This window comes from Pogona vitticeps, chromosome 2, assembly GCF_051106095.1.
Source record: "Pogona vitticeps strain Pit_001003342236 chromosome 2, PviZW2.1, whole genome shotgun sequence".
NCBI lineage: Eukaryota > Metazoa > Chordata > Lepidosauria > Squamata > Agamidae > Pogona > Pogona vitticeps.
Window position 1 is genome coordinate 311851763 of NC_135784.1, and position 17255 is coordinate 311869017.

General features: G+C 48.4%; 1 protein-coding gene across 16 annotated transcripts in view; it reads left to right on the forward strand.

Moving 5' to 3' along the window:
* Positions 1-17255, forward strand: part of CNTFR (ciliary neurotrophic factor receptor) — a 385998-nt gene that overhangs the window by 258056 nt on the left and 110687 nt on the right. For all 16 annotated transcript variants that reach the window (XM_072993042.2, XM_078384185.1, XM_072993038.2 and 13 more), the window contains one exon: positions 10306-10536. In XM_072993042.2, the coding sequence (XP_072849143.2) occupies positions 10306-10536 (231 nt within the window). The remainder of the gene's footprint in view (positions 1-10305; positions 10537-17255) is intronic.

Below are 17255 nucleotides of genomic sequence, written 5' to 3' on the forward strand. Positions count from 1 at the left end.
GTCAAAAGGAAAGGTGTGCTTTTCCAACATGGGAACTGAAGATGGGCTTGGCAATCTAAGAAGAGAACACAAAAGGGGAAAAGGGATGGGGAGAGGAATGTGGGTGGGTGGGTGGGTGTCAGGTAGCCCTTTGAGAGTGGTCAGTGCCATGGCCCTGTTCTCTACCGCCTTGTCCCGCTGCTGCCCCACCTGGAGTGACTGCTGGGCAGACCTGTCGGGTTCAGGGTGCTCACCTCTCTTCTACGGTCCCCCTGCTTTGTAGCACCAGTAACCTCCAGGGTCAGAAACAGTGAATGGGCCAGAAATCATCATCATCATATGATGGCAAGTCATTTCTGACTTCTGGTGGTCCTTTCCAGAGGTTTCCAGGTAGAGAATACTCAGAAGTGGTTTACTGCTCTCTTCTTCCAGATGTGTCCTGGGATTGTGCAGCTGGCCCAAGGCCACCCAGGCTGGCTCTTCTGGGATGCAGAGTGGGGAATTTGAACCCGCAACCTTTGGCTCCACAGCCAGAGACTGAGCTCTCCCATTGGCCAGAAACAGACACAAAATATTTCACATGCGATGGGAAATGCGGGCGGAGGGGGTGATGCCCCCCCTGCTCATCACCAGTTTCCATCGTGCCGGTTGGCTGCTCTGAGCAAATTGTGCATGGAGATCTCCACTGGCCTCCATCAAAATGGCATTTGTCGTTTCTTCCTGTCTGGTGCGTCTTGGCCCAGAAGTCCTCAGCCACCAGGACATGTAAGACAAGGTGGATGCAGAAGGGACTGAAGGCTTTTGGAACCATTCTGAAGAATCGCTCCGTCCACCTGCCCTCGTGCAGCTGGGATGTGCCGTCTCCTCCAGACGTTCCCTGCCACAGATTATCTGTCTGTGACCTTTTGAAATGCTAATCATCTCTTTGGACACTTGAGTGTGTCTCCTAATTCTCTGCTCCATCTGCCCACCAAATTACTGGAAATGATAAACACAATAGCAGGACGCCTATAAACCTACCAATATCCCTCTAGGGGAAAAGTGCGCTTTGGGGTTCTTCCGTCATGGGACTCAGGTCCTCTGACAGAATGGTGATGATGATGATGAATGGGGCACAGCAGAGTCGTCACCAGCAGCTTCAGAGCCCGTGGCTTTTAAGCTTGGGCAGCAGAAGAGGGCCATGCCTGGAGGAAGATGGGGGAATGGGGGAAGCCTGCTGGATCCCCCAGGGCACCCCAGAGAGGGGTTCCTTGCTGAGCCGGCCTGGTTTGTGTTTCATCCTGCCTTGGGAGATGTGGCTGGAGGTGGCACACAGGGCTGAAGCCGGAAGTATTGCATCCTCGCCAGCTCAAGGTCCTGTGTTAAGGCCGCGGTCGGCTTGCCCACGTGGCGGCTCTGGCAGAACGTACAAGGCAAAAGGCTGAGAACCCTCGGACGGGCTCCCGCGTGTTCATCCCCAGGAGCCTTGCTTGGCCAACCCCGCTCATGATATGCCGTCTCTCTGGGTCTAGGCTGAGAGGACGGGGGTGGACGCTGGTAGATGGGCGTCCCGTTTCAAGGGAAGGGCTTTGCAACAAATGCCTTCGTTGACTCCTCCATCCGTGGTGTTGCAAGCAGCCAACGGAGGAAGGGCCCAATGCATGTGGTCACCACTGGAACAAACCCTCCGAGACGTCCGCTTCCTGTAAAGTGTGGCGTGGCCTCAACCTTTTCTTAGGCTGTGGGGGCAAGGAAGACGCTGCTCTTCAGAAAAAGGAAGCGGGAGCATAAAGGCAGTTCTTCTTTTCTCTCATTCATCTCCTACCAGAGTATGGATGTCATTTCATTGTGGCTCTTCTAACTTCCATGCAGCCGCTCTAAACAGGGGTGTCCAAAAGCGAAATGGCCGGTCCAGTCGTGGAGCGGCTTCCCACTCCCAGTAGAGCAGGGCTGTGCTCTTTTTCCAGAACATGGCTGGTGTAACTGTAGGTGTGAAAAAGGAGTGTGCAGATTTGCTGGGCTGGCTGTTTTGCAGCTGTCTCATCAGATCCATGCACACAAATCACACACGGGGGATCATGTGCTGGAAACATCAGGCTGACACAACCAGTTGTGCGGTCCTTTGTAACAAACAGGGATTTGCATTCAACCCCCTCACTCAGCAAACACCTCCCCATGTTTGTGCACAAATGGATGGACATTGTGCTTGGCTTTGGGCACCCAGGATAAGAAGCATTTTACAGTAGAATGGACTGTCTGGGAAGGGGCGGGTGGGCAGGGGTTATAAAGAGCATCTGTCAGCCCTCTCTTGAGGAATAGCCTTACTCTGGTTCTCCTGCAGCAACCAGGATTTTGCTAGAGGACCTTGGGGAACTCCACCTTTCTGCCCCCAGCCCAAGAACACCCTGGGAGCATCTCCTGCATGAGTTTCATGGTGAGGAAGATGGCCCTGATCCCCCATGAGGATTTAACGTCAGAGAGAAAAGCCAAGTAGTGTAGGAAAAGCAGGTGGGGTGTCAGGGCTGGGTTGAGGGAACAGGCGATGCCTTCCCCACGGCCCACCGAGAGGGGCCACCCTTGAGCAACACGTGGTCGGCTCTTCCTTTCCTTTGGGTTCTTTCCAGGGAAGGGGCCCACCTCCTCGGAAGAAAGACCTTCTGAGCGACCTCTGGCCATGGCCCCAACTTACCCCACTGCCACCCTGGAACTGCTTTTAGGTGGGCTTCACATAAACCCACCCATTTCAAGAGCTGGCAACTTGAATTTTGAAAGGGGGTGTGGAAGACAACGTGGAACTAACTTGGATTTTCCCAGGGAAAGACGGGGATTTTTCTCATGGTGAAAGCCTCTGCAGAGAAAATAAGGTTTTTACCACCAGCTTTCCTTTCGTAGACTTTCCCTTTGGTACATAAGAGCCCTGCTGGATCAGGCCAAGGGCCCCTCTTAGTCCAGCTTCCTGTATCTCACAAGTGGCCCCCACCAGGTGCCTCTGGGAGCACACAAGAGAACACGAGAGACCCCTGTCTCCTGATCCCCCTCTCCCCCTGCCTCTGGCATTTGGAGGTTCCTTCCTTTTAAGCCTGGAGATCATTCCTCCCCATCATGGCTTGTCATCTGTGACTGACTTTTGCTCCAGAAATCTGTCGAATCCCCTTTTCAAGGCCTCTTGGTCAGATGCCGTCACCTCATCCTGTGGCAAGGAGTTCCACACACTAACAACACACTAGGTAGAGAAATATTTTCTTTGGTCTGTTCTCATTCTCCCAACACGCACTTCGGAGTGGATGTCCCCTGGTTCTGGGATTGCATGAGAGGGAAAAAAGCTTCCCTCTATTCCCCCTTCCACTTTTCTGCCTTTCTTTCTCTTTGTAATTTATTTATATATTTTTCTCCAAAGTTAGAATTTATTTTTTTTTGGTAAATCTCCTAAAACTGAGGGTGAGGAAGAAAGGGTGGAAGGTGTGTGTTGTTCTTTTGTAGAACTTCGAGGACCCAAAGAAGGTGCTGTGGTCCATTTGTCAGAACCGTTGCTTTTCGTGTGCAAAATCTGACAGGTTCCTTCTCTGCCACCTGCTGCTGAAATTCGTCTTCCTTAGATGTGCAAATCCTTGGCTTCCAACAATTTTCTGCACGAGAGCAAAATATTTTCTAGTGTTGTTGGCTTTAACCTTTGCACAAATTGTTTACTGTGCAGATTGTGCACTTACAAAAATTACCTAAAGCTCTGGTAGTAGATGCTTTGTTGCAGCGACCTGAAAGATCTGAAGCAACGGATGGGTTATCTGCATGTTTATCAACAGCCAGTTATTCCTTCTGTGCATGCAATGTTTCAAAAACAGCAAAAAAACCAGGAGATTATAAAAATAGTATCAACAGTCATAAAACACCAGAAACAATTAAACATACATGCACATACACAATACCAATGAGTTAAGAGATCAAATGAAGATGGGAGTTGATGTGTTTCTCTTAAGTGGGCCTCTGCCGGTGATGCTGGTTCTTGGGAGGTCCTATCCTGCACATCTTAATATCTGAAGAGCTTCATGCAGAGAAAACGGGTCCCTTAGATCAGTGGTTCTTAACGTGGGCGATAATGCCCCCCAGGGGGCGATTTCATTTTTCAGGGGGGCGGTAGAACGAAAAGGGGCGGCGTGGGGGCGCTGGAGCAGAAGGGGGCGGTAGGGGGGCGCTGGAGCAAGCCAAACCTGTGAAGATGGCTGCAGCCTTTTTACAGGGTGCATGAATATATATTTTCCTACAATTTTAATTTAGTTTCAGACTTTTTGTCTTGAAATTTTTAGTTCCTGCATTTGTTTTTAGGCCCTTTTTATATTTCATCTTGCGTCTTAAAATTCACTTGCAACTAAATCATTAAATGTTACTTTTGAGGGGGCATTTCATTTTCTTGGAATTTAATTTTGTTTTCAGGGGGCATTGGATTTAAGTGTCTTGAATGAATGAATGAATGAATGAATGAATGAATGAATGAATAAATAAATAAATAAATAAATAAATAAATAAATAAATAAATAAATAAATAAATAAAAGATATCATCACCACAGGGGGGGGGGCGATGATAACTTTCTCAATGGCTCAAGGGGGCGTTTCTTTCAAAAAGGTTAAGAACCACTGCCTTAGATCAGCCCCTCTCAACCCCCCCTTTTTTTTTTGGCCACAGCCCTAAACACAATATGAAGGAAATACAGACTGAAAGGAGAAAGTAATGGAATGACTTGTATAAGGTAGTGTGTGAAAAATTGTTTCTAATCTGTGCCCCCCCCTTCCAATGGTCTGGGGTCCCCCGTGCGGCACCCACCGAGAATGGCCTCCTTAGGTAACGAGGAACTCTAAAGGCTGGAATCCATACGGGGGATCGAGACAGAGTCCCCGCTCGTGACCTGTTGCAGGTCCTTGAAAGTCCGGGTCAGATCCTCCTGGCTCCAGGCAGGCGATCTCGAAGAGCGGTACCACACTTTGCCCCAGTTGACGCTTCCAGCAGTTCTTCAAGGATCACCCTCCACGGAGGGTACAGCTGTGTGGATTAATGGTGGTTTGGGCTCCCAAGGGAAAAGCAACATCCACTGGGTGGCCTTGGTCCAGCTGTGTTCTTTCACCCTGCTCCACCTTACAGGGCTGTTAGGAAGATTTAAGCATGGAGGAGCAGAGCCAAGTACAGCATCTTGAGCTCAGCGAGGAAATGCCGGATGAACGCCGACGGACAAACAAACAATAAACAAGTAGGGCAAAGATCAGAACTGAGATCACGGGATTAGAAAGCAGGGTCAAGGTGTGTTGAGTCAAGGCGAATCAAATGGAGGTGGGGGGGGAGGCCGAGTGATGGTCCAGTGGGCTTCCTGACCCAACCCATCTGGGGATGGACTGGGAGGGAACATTTGCAGGGCAGAACCAGGGGGCGAGAGGGAAGGAGTTTGCAGTGCTTGGTTTGTCATGCACACACCAGTCCGGGCTCCAAAGCGGAAAGTGAGCCCAGCTGGGAGGAGAAAAACCCCAGGCAGGGGAGACCCTGCCGGGCAAGGGCCAAAGGGGTGAAGGAAGCGCGCCCCTCGCACCCTTCCTGCTGGCCCTGCTTCTTGGATCTGCGGACGTGGGGTTGGGTGTGAGGACGCATTTGTTCGTTGGGCTTGTCTTTCCCTCAGAAGGCCAAACACACCGTCCCGGCCCCCGTGAAAACCCCTGAGCTCTGTTGGGGCTGCCTCTCCGGCTGGAGGGTTGCCGCCCCGGCTCTCTTCTCCCATCTTCTCCCGGCCGGTTCGGAGACTCCTCCGGAGCGCGAGGCGTTGAGGCTGCACAGCTGGAGGGGAGCCGAACCTTGGCAGCAGCACCAGGAAAGCATACAGATTTATTAGTGGTGTCGATAAACAAGCAGAATCAGGGGAGAGTCAACACAGCTTTCGTGGAAAGAGCGGCTGCGCCCGGCCAAGTTGGAGGAATGCCCTCGCAGCCCCCCCCAAAAAGCACCCAGGAAGAGGGTGATCGGGGGGGGGTAACCCTCTGCCTGTCTCCTATCTGGACCTTTCGTGAGATTGTGCAGAGTTGTTGGGTTGCAGGAGAGACCACAGTTAGTCTGGGACGGCGTTCTCTCCCAACCGGGGGGGGGGGAGGTCTTGAAAAAAAAACCCAGCCAACCCATCAGGTGACCTGCCTTTGGGTCATTTTGACACCCCATTTCTTTATTGCTTCTTCAAGCCACCAGGTTGGATTTTTTATGTGTGTGTGTCCTTTTTTTTAGAAGTCTTTATTTGTTTAAACATGGATGTAAACATACCGCTTTGGATTCTTTTTAAGGAGAAAGGCAAGATAAACTAAATAAATAGATGAGATAAATATATTTTATTCCTCTATGAAGTTTCTTCAGAGAGGCTTTAGCCCCAACGAGCAAGGAGGCAGAGAACTTGACCAAGGTCACCTAAGGGAGAGGATGCACAATTGTTAATATTTTTATGCAGTGCAATTCCTGGTACTTAAATAAGCTGGTGGTGTCTAGGAAGCCCTGAGGATTCAATGCCTCTTCTCTTTATACTAGAGGTGTGTAGATTAGGAAGCTATGGGAGCGGTAGTCCAAAAACATAAGTCTGCACACCTGTAGTTTATGTTGCAGAGTTTTGAATGTTGTGTTAATTTCCACCAGCTGTACATATTCACAGACCAGAATAGCTTCAAGACTTGAAGCTCACCGTCTACCCCTTTTCCTCATCAACTGGCCCTTACGGTCTCAGTAATTCACTCCAAGACATTACTAGGAGAAAGAATAAAAGGTCTCATTCCTTACAATGGAACACATGAGACAGCAAAATATTTTAATGTATGTACAGTAGTTTTGGAAGAGGTAGCTGTATAGTTTAATGTATGTTGTGTGTGGTTTATTTTTATTTCATTATTTCTATTTTGTGATTTTTTTGAATTTAATTATGCTTATTATGTATTATTGTGTCTTCCTGTTGTAAATGGTGCAGAGTGGCCTTTGGTCAGGTAGACAGTATAAACATGAAACACATAAAATAAATGAATTGGCAAACATTACTGCTTTCAGCAACAGACTTCAACAGACTGCTTCCAACACACAAAAGAAAGAGAATAAAAAAACACAGAACAGAGAGATGAGATTCTCTTTGAATCTCAGAGGCAGGAAAGGAACAATTGTTTGGTGGCCGTATAGATTGACAGTCGCCCCAGCCCAGAAAGGTCCCTCCCCCCCAGCCACACCTACTAAAGGCAGCCTGCGAGGTTGCAAAATCTCCCAACACTTTATACGGTCCAGTCATGGATCAGAATACCTAGGCCTCTCTCCACAGAAGGAAAAAACTCAGTTCTGAGATCAGCCCTGAAGGAAAATTGATCCATCCTGCTTTTGAACTCATTTGGCTGCTCAGTCACGGCAGGAAAGCTGATCTTTCCTTACTGACCGGCAGCTCAAGCAAAACAAGCGTTTCAGTTGCCGGGCGGTCTCATTTAGCTAATGTTATCCATCAGCAGCAATGGAGGTTTAATGTAGATTTATGGGGCTTCCGAGTGTATTGTACTCTGTGCATTTTACACTCTGACATTCTTGCGGCACCACAGAACATACTTCACTGTCTTTCTAGCAAAGATTTATGACCGCCAAATCAGGACGACTGAGGAAAGAGGACAGGGTCAACAGCTTCTCTGACGGGCCAGTAGGATTTGGGGGACACTCAGGTACCGGGAGTTGGAGGAGTGACCGAGGATTCCCCTTTGCTCCCCACTAGCCTGTTTCCTTCCTTCCCCTCAACCAGTAGCCCTATAACCGGACAGTTTTGCCACTGCTGCTGCCGCAGCAAGAAGCCTGGCGTGAGGATGGGTTTCACCTATAGAAGCATTTGTTCATCCCAATCTTCTGAATTTTGAAATTTATTTTTGACTTATACAGATATCTTCTAGATAGGAGATTAAAACTGAAACGAGACCTTATAGACCAGGGATTAGACGCATTAGCGATGGCCCACAATGCCAATACAATCTAGATATGAATGGGATTCAAAAATGTATGACTTTTATAAAGAACAGACAACGTTTGACCAAATAACGTTAACATCAGCTGATTAATTAGTTAGGAAAATATATAAATTGCTTTTAAATTGGAAAATGGAGGATGAACAGGTCAAAGAAATGATGGTTCAATGGGCAAAAAAAATTGGATATAGTATTGACTTTGAAAAATGGCAAAAACTGTGGTCTAGAAACTATAGAATGACAATGGCAACATCTTATAAAGAGAATTTATATAAAATGTTTTATAGATGGCATTTATCACCTGATTAGCTAAAATGTACTCTAATAGGTCAAGTAAATGCTAGAAATGTCATTAAAATAGAACTTATTATTGGTGGACCTGTGATCAAGCAAAATATTTTTGGAAAAAAATACATATATGGCTTGTTAAAATAATTAAAACACATGTAGATTTTAAGCCAGAACTCTTTCTTTTAGGTATAATATCAGAAAGTGTTGATAAACAAAATGTATATTTAATACTGCATATTTTAACAGCCACAAAGATTATATTTGCACAATACTGGAAAAATGAAGAAACAGCCACAGATCAAGAAATAATTAAAAAGATATTGGACTGCACCGAAATGGATAGACTAACACTGAAAGTCAAAGGAAAAGAAGATACAGATTATTATCAAACATGGAACCTGTTTTATCAATGGTTAGAAGCACAATGTATAGATTAAGAGCTTAATATGTATTGTAGTTGTATTAAAAAATAATTATAAGCTGAACCGTTGGGTGGGGTGGAGATCAGCAGGCAAGTTAGCAAGTTCGTACCAGAATTTGGAAAGTTACTTTTGAAACAGACTGCGTCCCTGTTACTTGAAAAGTGATTTCTCATCATTACGTATGGATCTCTCGATATTGCAACTGATTGCCTGTTGGCTTTTTGTTTGTTTGTTTGGAACTTTTGCTTCCATTAAGATTGAGGAGTATGAGATGCAACTTGAAAAATTTCCGTCGAAAGGGCTTAACCTCCTTTAGAAGTAATTCTGAAAGTAACTAGTGGCTGGTTGTTTGGCCATGTTCTGAAACAGCCTGAAAAACCTACAACCACTGTGAAGTGGTCTGAGTAGACATGGTCTAGAGGGGCGGGGTAAAAAGCAAATAAATAAATAAATAAATAAATAAATAAATAAATAAATAAATAAATAAATAAATAAAATAAAGCCTTTTCCCAGCTGTGAAAGCCTTTGAGAATATATTAACTAGCAGCTGTTACTCGTTATACCAGTTTTGTTCCTACTTTTTTTTTTAACGTTTGAGATCTGACTTTATGACATAATTGTTAGCCTGAAAAAGTAACTCGTGGTTAGCTGGAGAGGTCTGCGGTTGAGGGAACCCGGGCTGCGAAGCCAGAGGTTGGGGCTGGACTGGATGACCCCGAGGGTCCCTTCCAGGCCTGCGGTTCGAAGATGATTCCAAGGTTTTTTTTACTTTCAAACTGTGGTTTGCACAGCTTCAAAAGTTTGTCTTAGGGATGCCATTGGAAGCTAGAGGGTATAATTCTGCTGGTGCAGGAAACGGGTCTCAGTTCATCTTTTGGTGCTGGAGCCTGATCCTGGACTGATCCTGGTCCATGTGGGTGGGAGAGAGAGCTAAGAGAGCGGATGAAGCCCCTCTTTCCCTGTGCAGATGTTTCAGAGTGAGCAGCCTCTCCGAAAGGGGCTTCCTGCTGAGGACAGTGGAGGCCACTCGAGATTGACGTGTCAGACGGGATGCATTCTGGCCTCTGCCGGCCACGGTCTCTTATCCAAAGCCTGTCCTTCCTAAAGAGCTGCTTTCTATAAAATTGTTGTGTTGTACCTGCAACCAGGAAAGTCAAGAAGAACAAGACCTTATTTATCATTGCCTAAGCTGTAACGGCTCGGATGCTACCCTGCATCTATAACCATTACTTGGTCTGTTGCATGTTGTGTGGACCCTATGAGCTTTAGGTGGAGTTCTGGGATTTAGGGATTGTTATGAGGGTGTGTGTTTGGTCTGGTCTCTTTGTGAATTTCGTTGGATGTGTATATACATTCAATGACAATAAATTTACACTGAAATTCCTCTTTCCCAACTTAACATCTAAGAAAGATGTGCCCTGGAGACATCCATCATGCCACGAACTTTTGGACTTTTGAGTTCTTTGGCCGGACGATGGAGCCTTGATCCATGAAAGCGCGCGTCTTGTGTGATGATTTTTTTTCCTTCTCCCCCCTCTAGAAACAAGAGCTCTTTTTTCAGGTGTGCCAGCCGCTGCTCCATCAGATGTTCACACACACCGCCACCCTGTAACTCAATCTCTCCTCCTTTTTCTTTCTCAGAAACCCACATTCACTACGCACAGTTGGGGACTGATGTGACATTACTTTGCGGGTCCGTGGATCAGGATGCGGCCGTCACCTGGACGGCAAACAGCACCGACCTGGATGCGTCTCATCTCAACGGTTCACGCCTGGTCCTGCGAAACGTGGACCTCTCCCACAGCGGCCAGTACACCTGCTACGAGGGACCTTCGTGGCACGTCAAGTACCGGGTCAATCTCAGAGTGGGATGTAAGTACACACCGCCGGGAAATTAACTCAGGCTGGCCTTCCCTGCTGGGTGCTGGGAGCTGGTCTCTGTTTGGCATTTGCAAGGAAAAGGTGTGGCTGAGCATTGAGGCGGAGGGGGCTTTATCTCTCTATTACTGTTAATCGATTCTTGGCTTTGTCTGCCCTGCCTTTCTTTAAATGGTTTTCAAGAGAAAAAATAAATAAAAATAACCACAAAGTAATTCACAAACTAAAAGAACAGTTCAATTCATATACCGTAGAGCAGTTAACATGGAAGCCATCCAGAGGTAAGAAATAACGTTGGCTTAAAGCTGGGTGAAAGAGACAATCTTCAGGTGTGGAAATCACTCCCACCCTGGCAACCCCACCATAATCGGCGTGATGCACGCCAAACTTAATGTCATTGAGAATCAAAGCCAATGTTCTGAAACCGGCTGGGGAGGGAAGGGAAAAGGAGGGGGAAATGGAAATGTTATGAGCAGGGAGGGGGCGTCTTGCATTTCAGATTGTTCTGTAGGAGATATTACCAAAATCCACAAATCTCTTCGTTTCCAAAATGGGGAAAAATTACAATAATGGGGAGGGGGCAGCAACAAAATTTGGAGGCGGCGCATCAAGCAAAGGAGCAGCCGCCCGAGTCGGTGAGCTGTGCATCAAGGACGTGGCGGAGGGCAGGAGGTCACTTTGACAGCTTAACCCATGACCGGAGGGAAGGGTAGGCGCAGAGGAACCCTGTGCCGGAAATGGAATGTCAATAATACAAAAACAGAGCAGGATATTGCCTTTATCAAGTCAGACTTTGAGCCTTGAGTTTTCCTCAAGGCGGGACCTCGTGGCCCTTGGTCATCAGAGGGGGGGGGAGCAGGGAACGTCCAGATTCTTTCTGCAGAGAGGTGGCTCACGTTCTGAATGGGGACTGCAAGCATGGGGGGGGTAGCAGGCAGTACATCCAGGGGTATAAAATCACTCACCTGCCTCCATCTGTGTTGCCTTTCTCCAAGGATGGCGTGGAGGGAGGAGCACTGGATTACCCATTTGGTCTATGGACCAGGCAGCTGAATTTCTTTTTAAAGTATCAGTACTGTATGCTTCCTAAGTGTATTGGGGGTGTGGGGGTGGGGGTGGAGAGAGGTTTAAAGGGGAAACAGAGAAATATCCTCTCTTATTCCCAATTCGCGATTTTCATTAGTTTTGTGTTCTACAGCTTGGGGTGGGGGGGGGAGAGAGATTGCTTTAGCAGGCACGTATATCCTCTCCAGGAATGCAGCTTCGTTGTCATTTTTAAAATCAATGTAATCCGATAATTTATAGCCCACCATTACCAAAGTATCCCTTAAGGTGCTTCCTGCAGCATCTCTCCTTATTCCGCTGGCCTCTTACACCTTCTGTCATTTCACCAATCCTCCAGGGACTGTCCAAGTTTGGAGGCAGCTAGCTTCACCAGCCAGCGTTGCCGGATGCCATGAAAAACTAAACTGTCACACACACACCCCACACCCCCATATCGTGTTACCGAGTTCATGGATAATTTCGACCTTGCTGGAAGGCTCGTTCCTCCTTCTGCTTTTCTGGGCGATTTTCCGTGTGCAAGAGAAAAGCCTGCAAGGATTCTTGACTCAAACGGCGGCATACGTCCTCACCTCGGAAAGGGCAGCACAATGCTCTCCACAAAGGTGTAGGAGACGAATCTGAGTAACCCCCGGCTGCTTGGACGGGGAAGAGGAGGGCCCAGCGTGGATTCCCCTGACATGGAGGGCTTTCTTTCTGAAAAGTCAAGACATTGTCTGTCTCACCAGCAAATTCATTTCTGTCTGGAAATTCCCTGTAGAACTTCATGTTTCACATGCAATGTGAAAATCTCATTACAGAAATGTATTTCATGTGGGACTTTCATAATTCCATGCCTCGGATATATCCCTCCTTCTTGCATCTGTGGGCTTTGGGGTCTGGGTGGTTGTAAAGGAGGTGGGGCCCCAGACTTCAGGAACAAGGAGAGCAACGGGTTTCTGCCAGTCCAGAAAGCTGGTCCAAAACACGTTGCTTCAAAGGACTCACCCTTGTAAGCTCGGGAGTGTACGAAATAAAGTTCAAGGGACCGCTTGGAGGGAAGCCAACGGTCACCCCAGCAGTGATGGTGGCGAATGAAATTGGATCTAGGACCCACCGGCTTGTCTTTCTGTCAGTCCAGAGTATCCACCACCACATATCAAACAAAAAAAATCTTTACCATTCATCTTTCTTTGCTGCCGTGCTTTCACATCCATGCGTGATGATTGGTCATAACAGGTGTCTGGAGGATCTTGGCCTTGATTTCGAGTGACACTCTTGAGGATCTGTTCCAATTCCAGTTCATTGCAGCCCTTAACGAATCTCAGCCTATTTCCGATTCCTTGGCTGCACTTTCCATTTGCGTTGATGGTTGAGTCAATGTATACAAAGTCTCTCTAACTATTTCAGTTGTTATCAGTGATGTTTAGAGGCTGCAAAGGGAACAATCCATCCACCTGCTGATGGAAGGGGGCAGCCTCAGGTGCTCTGCACAGGGCTGTCCTTCCTCCCCAGGCAGAAGGAAGCACAAAACAGGTGTAATCAGCAGGGATCCAATAGTGTGGCCAGACATCCCTTTTCCAAACATTCTTCCCACCCCTCCACAGATACCTGAATGTCACATGGCCCAGGCTTAAGCAACAGGGCAACAAAGCCCTCAGTGGCCTCATGGTTAGCCAGAGCTCTGGGTGTCAGGGTTCGGCAGAAGAGGCAGCAGGACCCAGTCCAGAGCAAGACCACAGGAATGAGGTAGAGCCAACCCCCAAAGCCCAAGCAGAGACCAACCAGCTAAGGCTTTGAGTCCAGACAGCAGCCGAGTAGAAGGATGATGCAAATGATGGTCAGACAGTCCAGGGGTCAAAACCAGGAGGAACCGTATCATGGCAGCCTGGTCCAGGGATGCAAGAGAGGCAAGGCAGGAACAACAGCCCAACAGGAAACCTTCATTGCCAAGGCCATGGTCTGCCAGGAAGGCCTGTTCTTCTATAGCCCAGTCCTCAGCTTCCACAGGTGGCCCTCCTGAGGAGCTAGGCAGCAGCTGCAGGGAAAGGGCCCAGTCCTGCAATCCCTAGAGCAGTTCTCCCCAGAGGAATGGGGCCGATCCTGCTTGCACTAAGGTTACAGGGTTCCGGCATGGCCCCAGTCCTGACACTGGGTTTACAAGCTTTTCCTTTGGCACACCCCCACACACACACCCTTTTTTCAGTTCTGGGGCTTGGCTTCCATCGCCCTGTGGTAGAATCTACCTCATCCTCCTCTTCTGCCACGTGCCTAGGGCTGTGTGATGCCAGCCTCTTAGGAGGCTGCAAACCTCTCTCCACAGAGCCGCCATCTTGGTTTCTGCCAGTTCAGACTCCGGTAGGACACGTGGCACCGTCCCTCCGCTCCATTTCTTGCCTGGCCGTGGCCGAAGACCAAGGAGGCAGTGAGGCGTGAGGCAGCAGACGGGCGGAGAGGATGAATTCGCATCCCCTGCTTGTCCTTTGCCACCTGGATGACCGGCTCCTGCTGCCTCTTGATCAACCCAGAACCACAACAGACCGAAGGAGAGCTGGTTGGTTGGCAAGCAGGAGCCCAACTGAGTTCTCCAGCTGTCCTCGGAATAAGCCTGGGGCATTTGTGTGCCAAGACAACCCAACTGTGAGGGACGGGTCTTCTCTGCTTCTGGTTAGGGGGTCGTCTTCCCTGCTTCGTCCTCCCTCTGAGAATGCCAGCCGCAGTGTCTCTTTTTCTGCTAAGCTCCACCACCCTAAAAAAAACCCTCTTTTATTAACAAGCCTGAGGCAGGAGGAGAGAAAACACAGTGTATGACTGGGAATCCCGCTGGTTCTCATTAGGGCAAGGTTTATCCAGAGCTCATCCCAAGAGCCACCTAGAACCAGGGTGTGCGTGTGTGTGTGTGCCTTCAGAAGTCTTTATGTACAAGCTTCAAGAGGGAACGTCTGTACAACAAACCTCCTAGTGGTGGTGATGCAATTAAGGATGCCCAGCGCTGATCAGGTGAGGTGGTTTCAGGGTAATTAATTTAATTGGCAGAATTTTAATTGAATGCCCTCCCTCGCCTGCCCGTGATGAATAGCTCTGCCACACTGTGAGGCACGCCACGTAGCCGAAGGGGGCCAAGACCGCTTGGGACAATCAAGGCTGGAGCCGAGAGTGAGGACCCTGGACATGGAAACCTCTCTCCCGCCCGTGTTTGCTACCTTGGGCCTGCTGGGATCCAACTCTGCGCCTCATGAGTAGAACAGAGTAAGAGGGATACAAGTGGCAATGACGAGGAAGGGCACAGGCAAGAAAAGGCAGGGTGCCGGATCCGGAGCGGCTCAGGGACCACACGTGCAAAAGCAGATCCCCTTGAGGTGTCTGTGGGTGAGGGGGGCGGCTTCTGAGAATCCAGAAGACCATTTCCCCCCATAAGAAGTTGGCAAGCTTCACCCATCCTCCCAGCCCTTCAGTGGCAGATCACACTCCTAGACGCTTCTGATGGGTGCGATTTGCAGTGTCCGTGTTATTCTGTCCCTCTGCCATCATAAAAACCTTGTTTAAGGACAGGAGGTGGCTCCGGGGGTCAGTTGCCATTTCCAAGACACCCTCTTTGGGGCTCCAGACAATCCCAGAGGCACTAAAACTCGCTGCTTTTAACTTTAAATGCTGTCTTTTAATGATGTAAGCCGCCTTGGGTGCTTTTTAAGGAGAAAGGTGGGGTAAAATATTTTAAATAAAAACAAATTTTTAAATGGCAAATCACACCTCTGAACTTTCTGGGTGATGTGATTTTTTGTCATTTTTGCAGTGAAAACAATTATTTTCAGAGTTGGGGGAGTTACCACAGACCTTGGACCATTAGTTTTAGAAATCAGGGCCCAACGAGAGGTGAGCGTCCTCTGATGATGAATGCTTTCTGTACAGTGTCCTTGCCAATCAGATCAGTTGTATGATTCACGTATCCATGGCTCTTTTGGTCCAGGCTATTGTGCTTCAGATGCCCAAATGGTGAATGACATCAGGAACATGGTCTTCTGTAACCACCCCCCCCCAACACCACTTCTATCTATGCTCCTTCCCTGCAAATATCACCCCCCCTTTTTCTTCTTTCCCCTTACCTTCTCTTTTACACCTTGTTCCTGATCACCCTTTGGCTGCCCTGGAGAAGTGGATAGAAAGGGCAGGTGTCGGAAACATGGGTTTACAAGGTGTTGCTGCTGTTCATGTATTTCATATTTCATTTTCAAACAGTTGTTTATTCAGCGTCCTTTAAAAAAAGAAATTAACACAGTGCTGAAATGGTTAAGCGGTCTATCGATAAAGCACACCACTTGTTTATGTTATAAACTGGAGCAGTAGATTCCCCTCTAGATGTTGGCACCTCTAAGGTCTGGTGCCCTGGAACAGATCACCCGCCGGCCCTGGGGTCTGGATCATGCCAGACGGAGGATATCCCGGCCAAAGACTCTACTCTTGTGGCAGGTGGACTTCCCAGAGGCTGTCCGTCGGGGCCCTGGGAAATGGGCCTCTGGATTGAAAGGGCTTTGGGTGTGATCCAGCTTCGGGGCTTTTTTCTAGGTTCTTAAAACGCCTTCATTTAAAATAACAGCGAAGGCTTGAATCTGGCTGTTAGTCCTGGCTAGAGGAAAGCCATTAAATGAATGGGATCTTCATGCATGGTTTCTTATTGTCCAACAGCTGCTTCCTTGGGTCTACTCTAGGTAAGACCTGCCGTTGTGTTAGACCTTAAAAGGCTGGCAAGTTCATTTTGGCCGAAGCTTTCTCGGGGCCCACAGAAGAGGGCTAGATAGAGTCCATGAGAGAGGTTGCACCAAATAGGACTTGTTGGGCCCTCAAGTGGCCCCATGACTCTCTGTTGTTTCTGATGTGAGAAACCAATGCGTTCGGGTCCCCCGCTTGGAAAGGTCAGAGAAAGGAAGCCACGTTTCCTGAAGAGGAGGAGCAAGGTGGCCTAGTGAGTTGGGTTTGCTCGGTTGTAACACTTCCGCTTGGAAAAGACCCTGATGTTGGGAAAGGGTGAGGGCAAGAGGAGAGAAGGGGATGACAGAGGACGAGATGGTTGGACAGGGTCACCGAAGTGACCAACATGACTTTGACCCAACTTCGGGAGGCAGCAGTGGAGGACAGGAGGGCCTGGCGTGCTCTCTGGTCCATGAAGGGGTCACGAAGAGTCAGACACAACTTAACGACTAAACAACAACAACGCAAACTTCTGGTGCCTCTAGAAACACGTTCTGGCTTCCTGTCAGACGTCTGGCTCTCATAAGCTTTGGAAAAGAACTTGTTCTTTAGGACTCGGTTGGCCGTCAGCTTGTTCTCGACTGGACTTTTTTAGTGGATTTTTAAAACGTGGTGTATTTACTGTAGTTCTCTCGTGTCATTGATTTCCCTCTTGGGAGCGTACTCGCCGTACCTTCCCCAGCCCTCCACCCTCCTGATGGGTTGGCCAACAGCGCCCATCAGCCTGGCTGGGGGTGGATGACGGGGGTTCTAATCCAGAGCATCTGGAGGGGTCCACGTTGGAGAAAGGCTGATCTAAATATGATTTGGCAAAAAGCAAACCCGGTGTCAGAAACAGGCACTCTGAGCAGCCAAGGAAGACGATGACAAAAGAGGTTCCTGCCAGCCCATGTGTGGGGCTGATGCCCACGGCTGTCCCACAGATG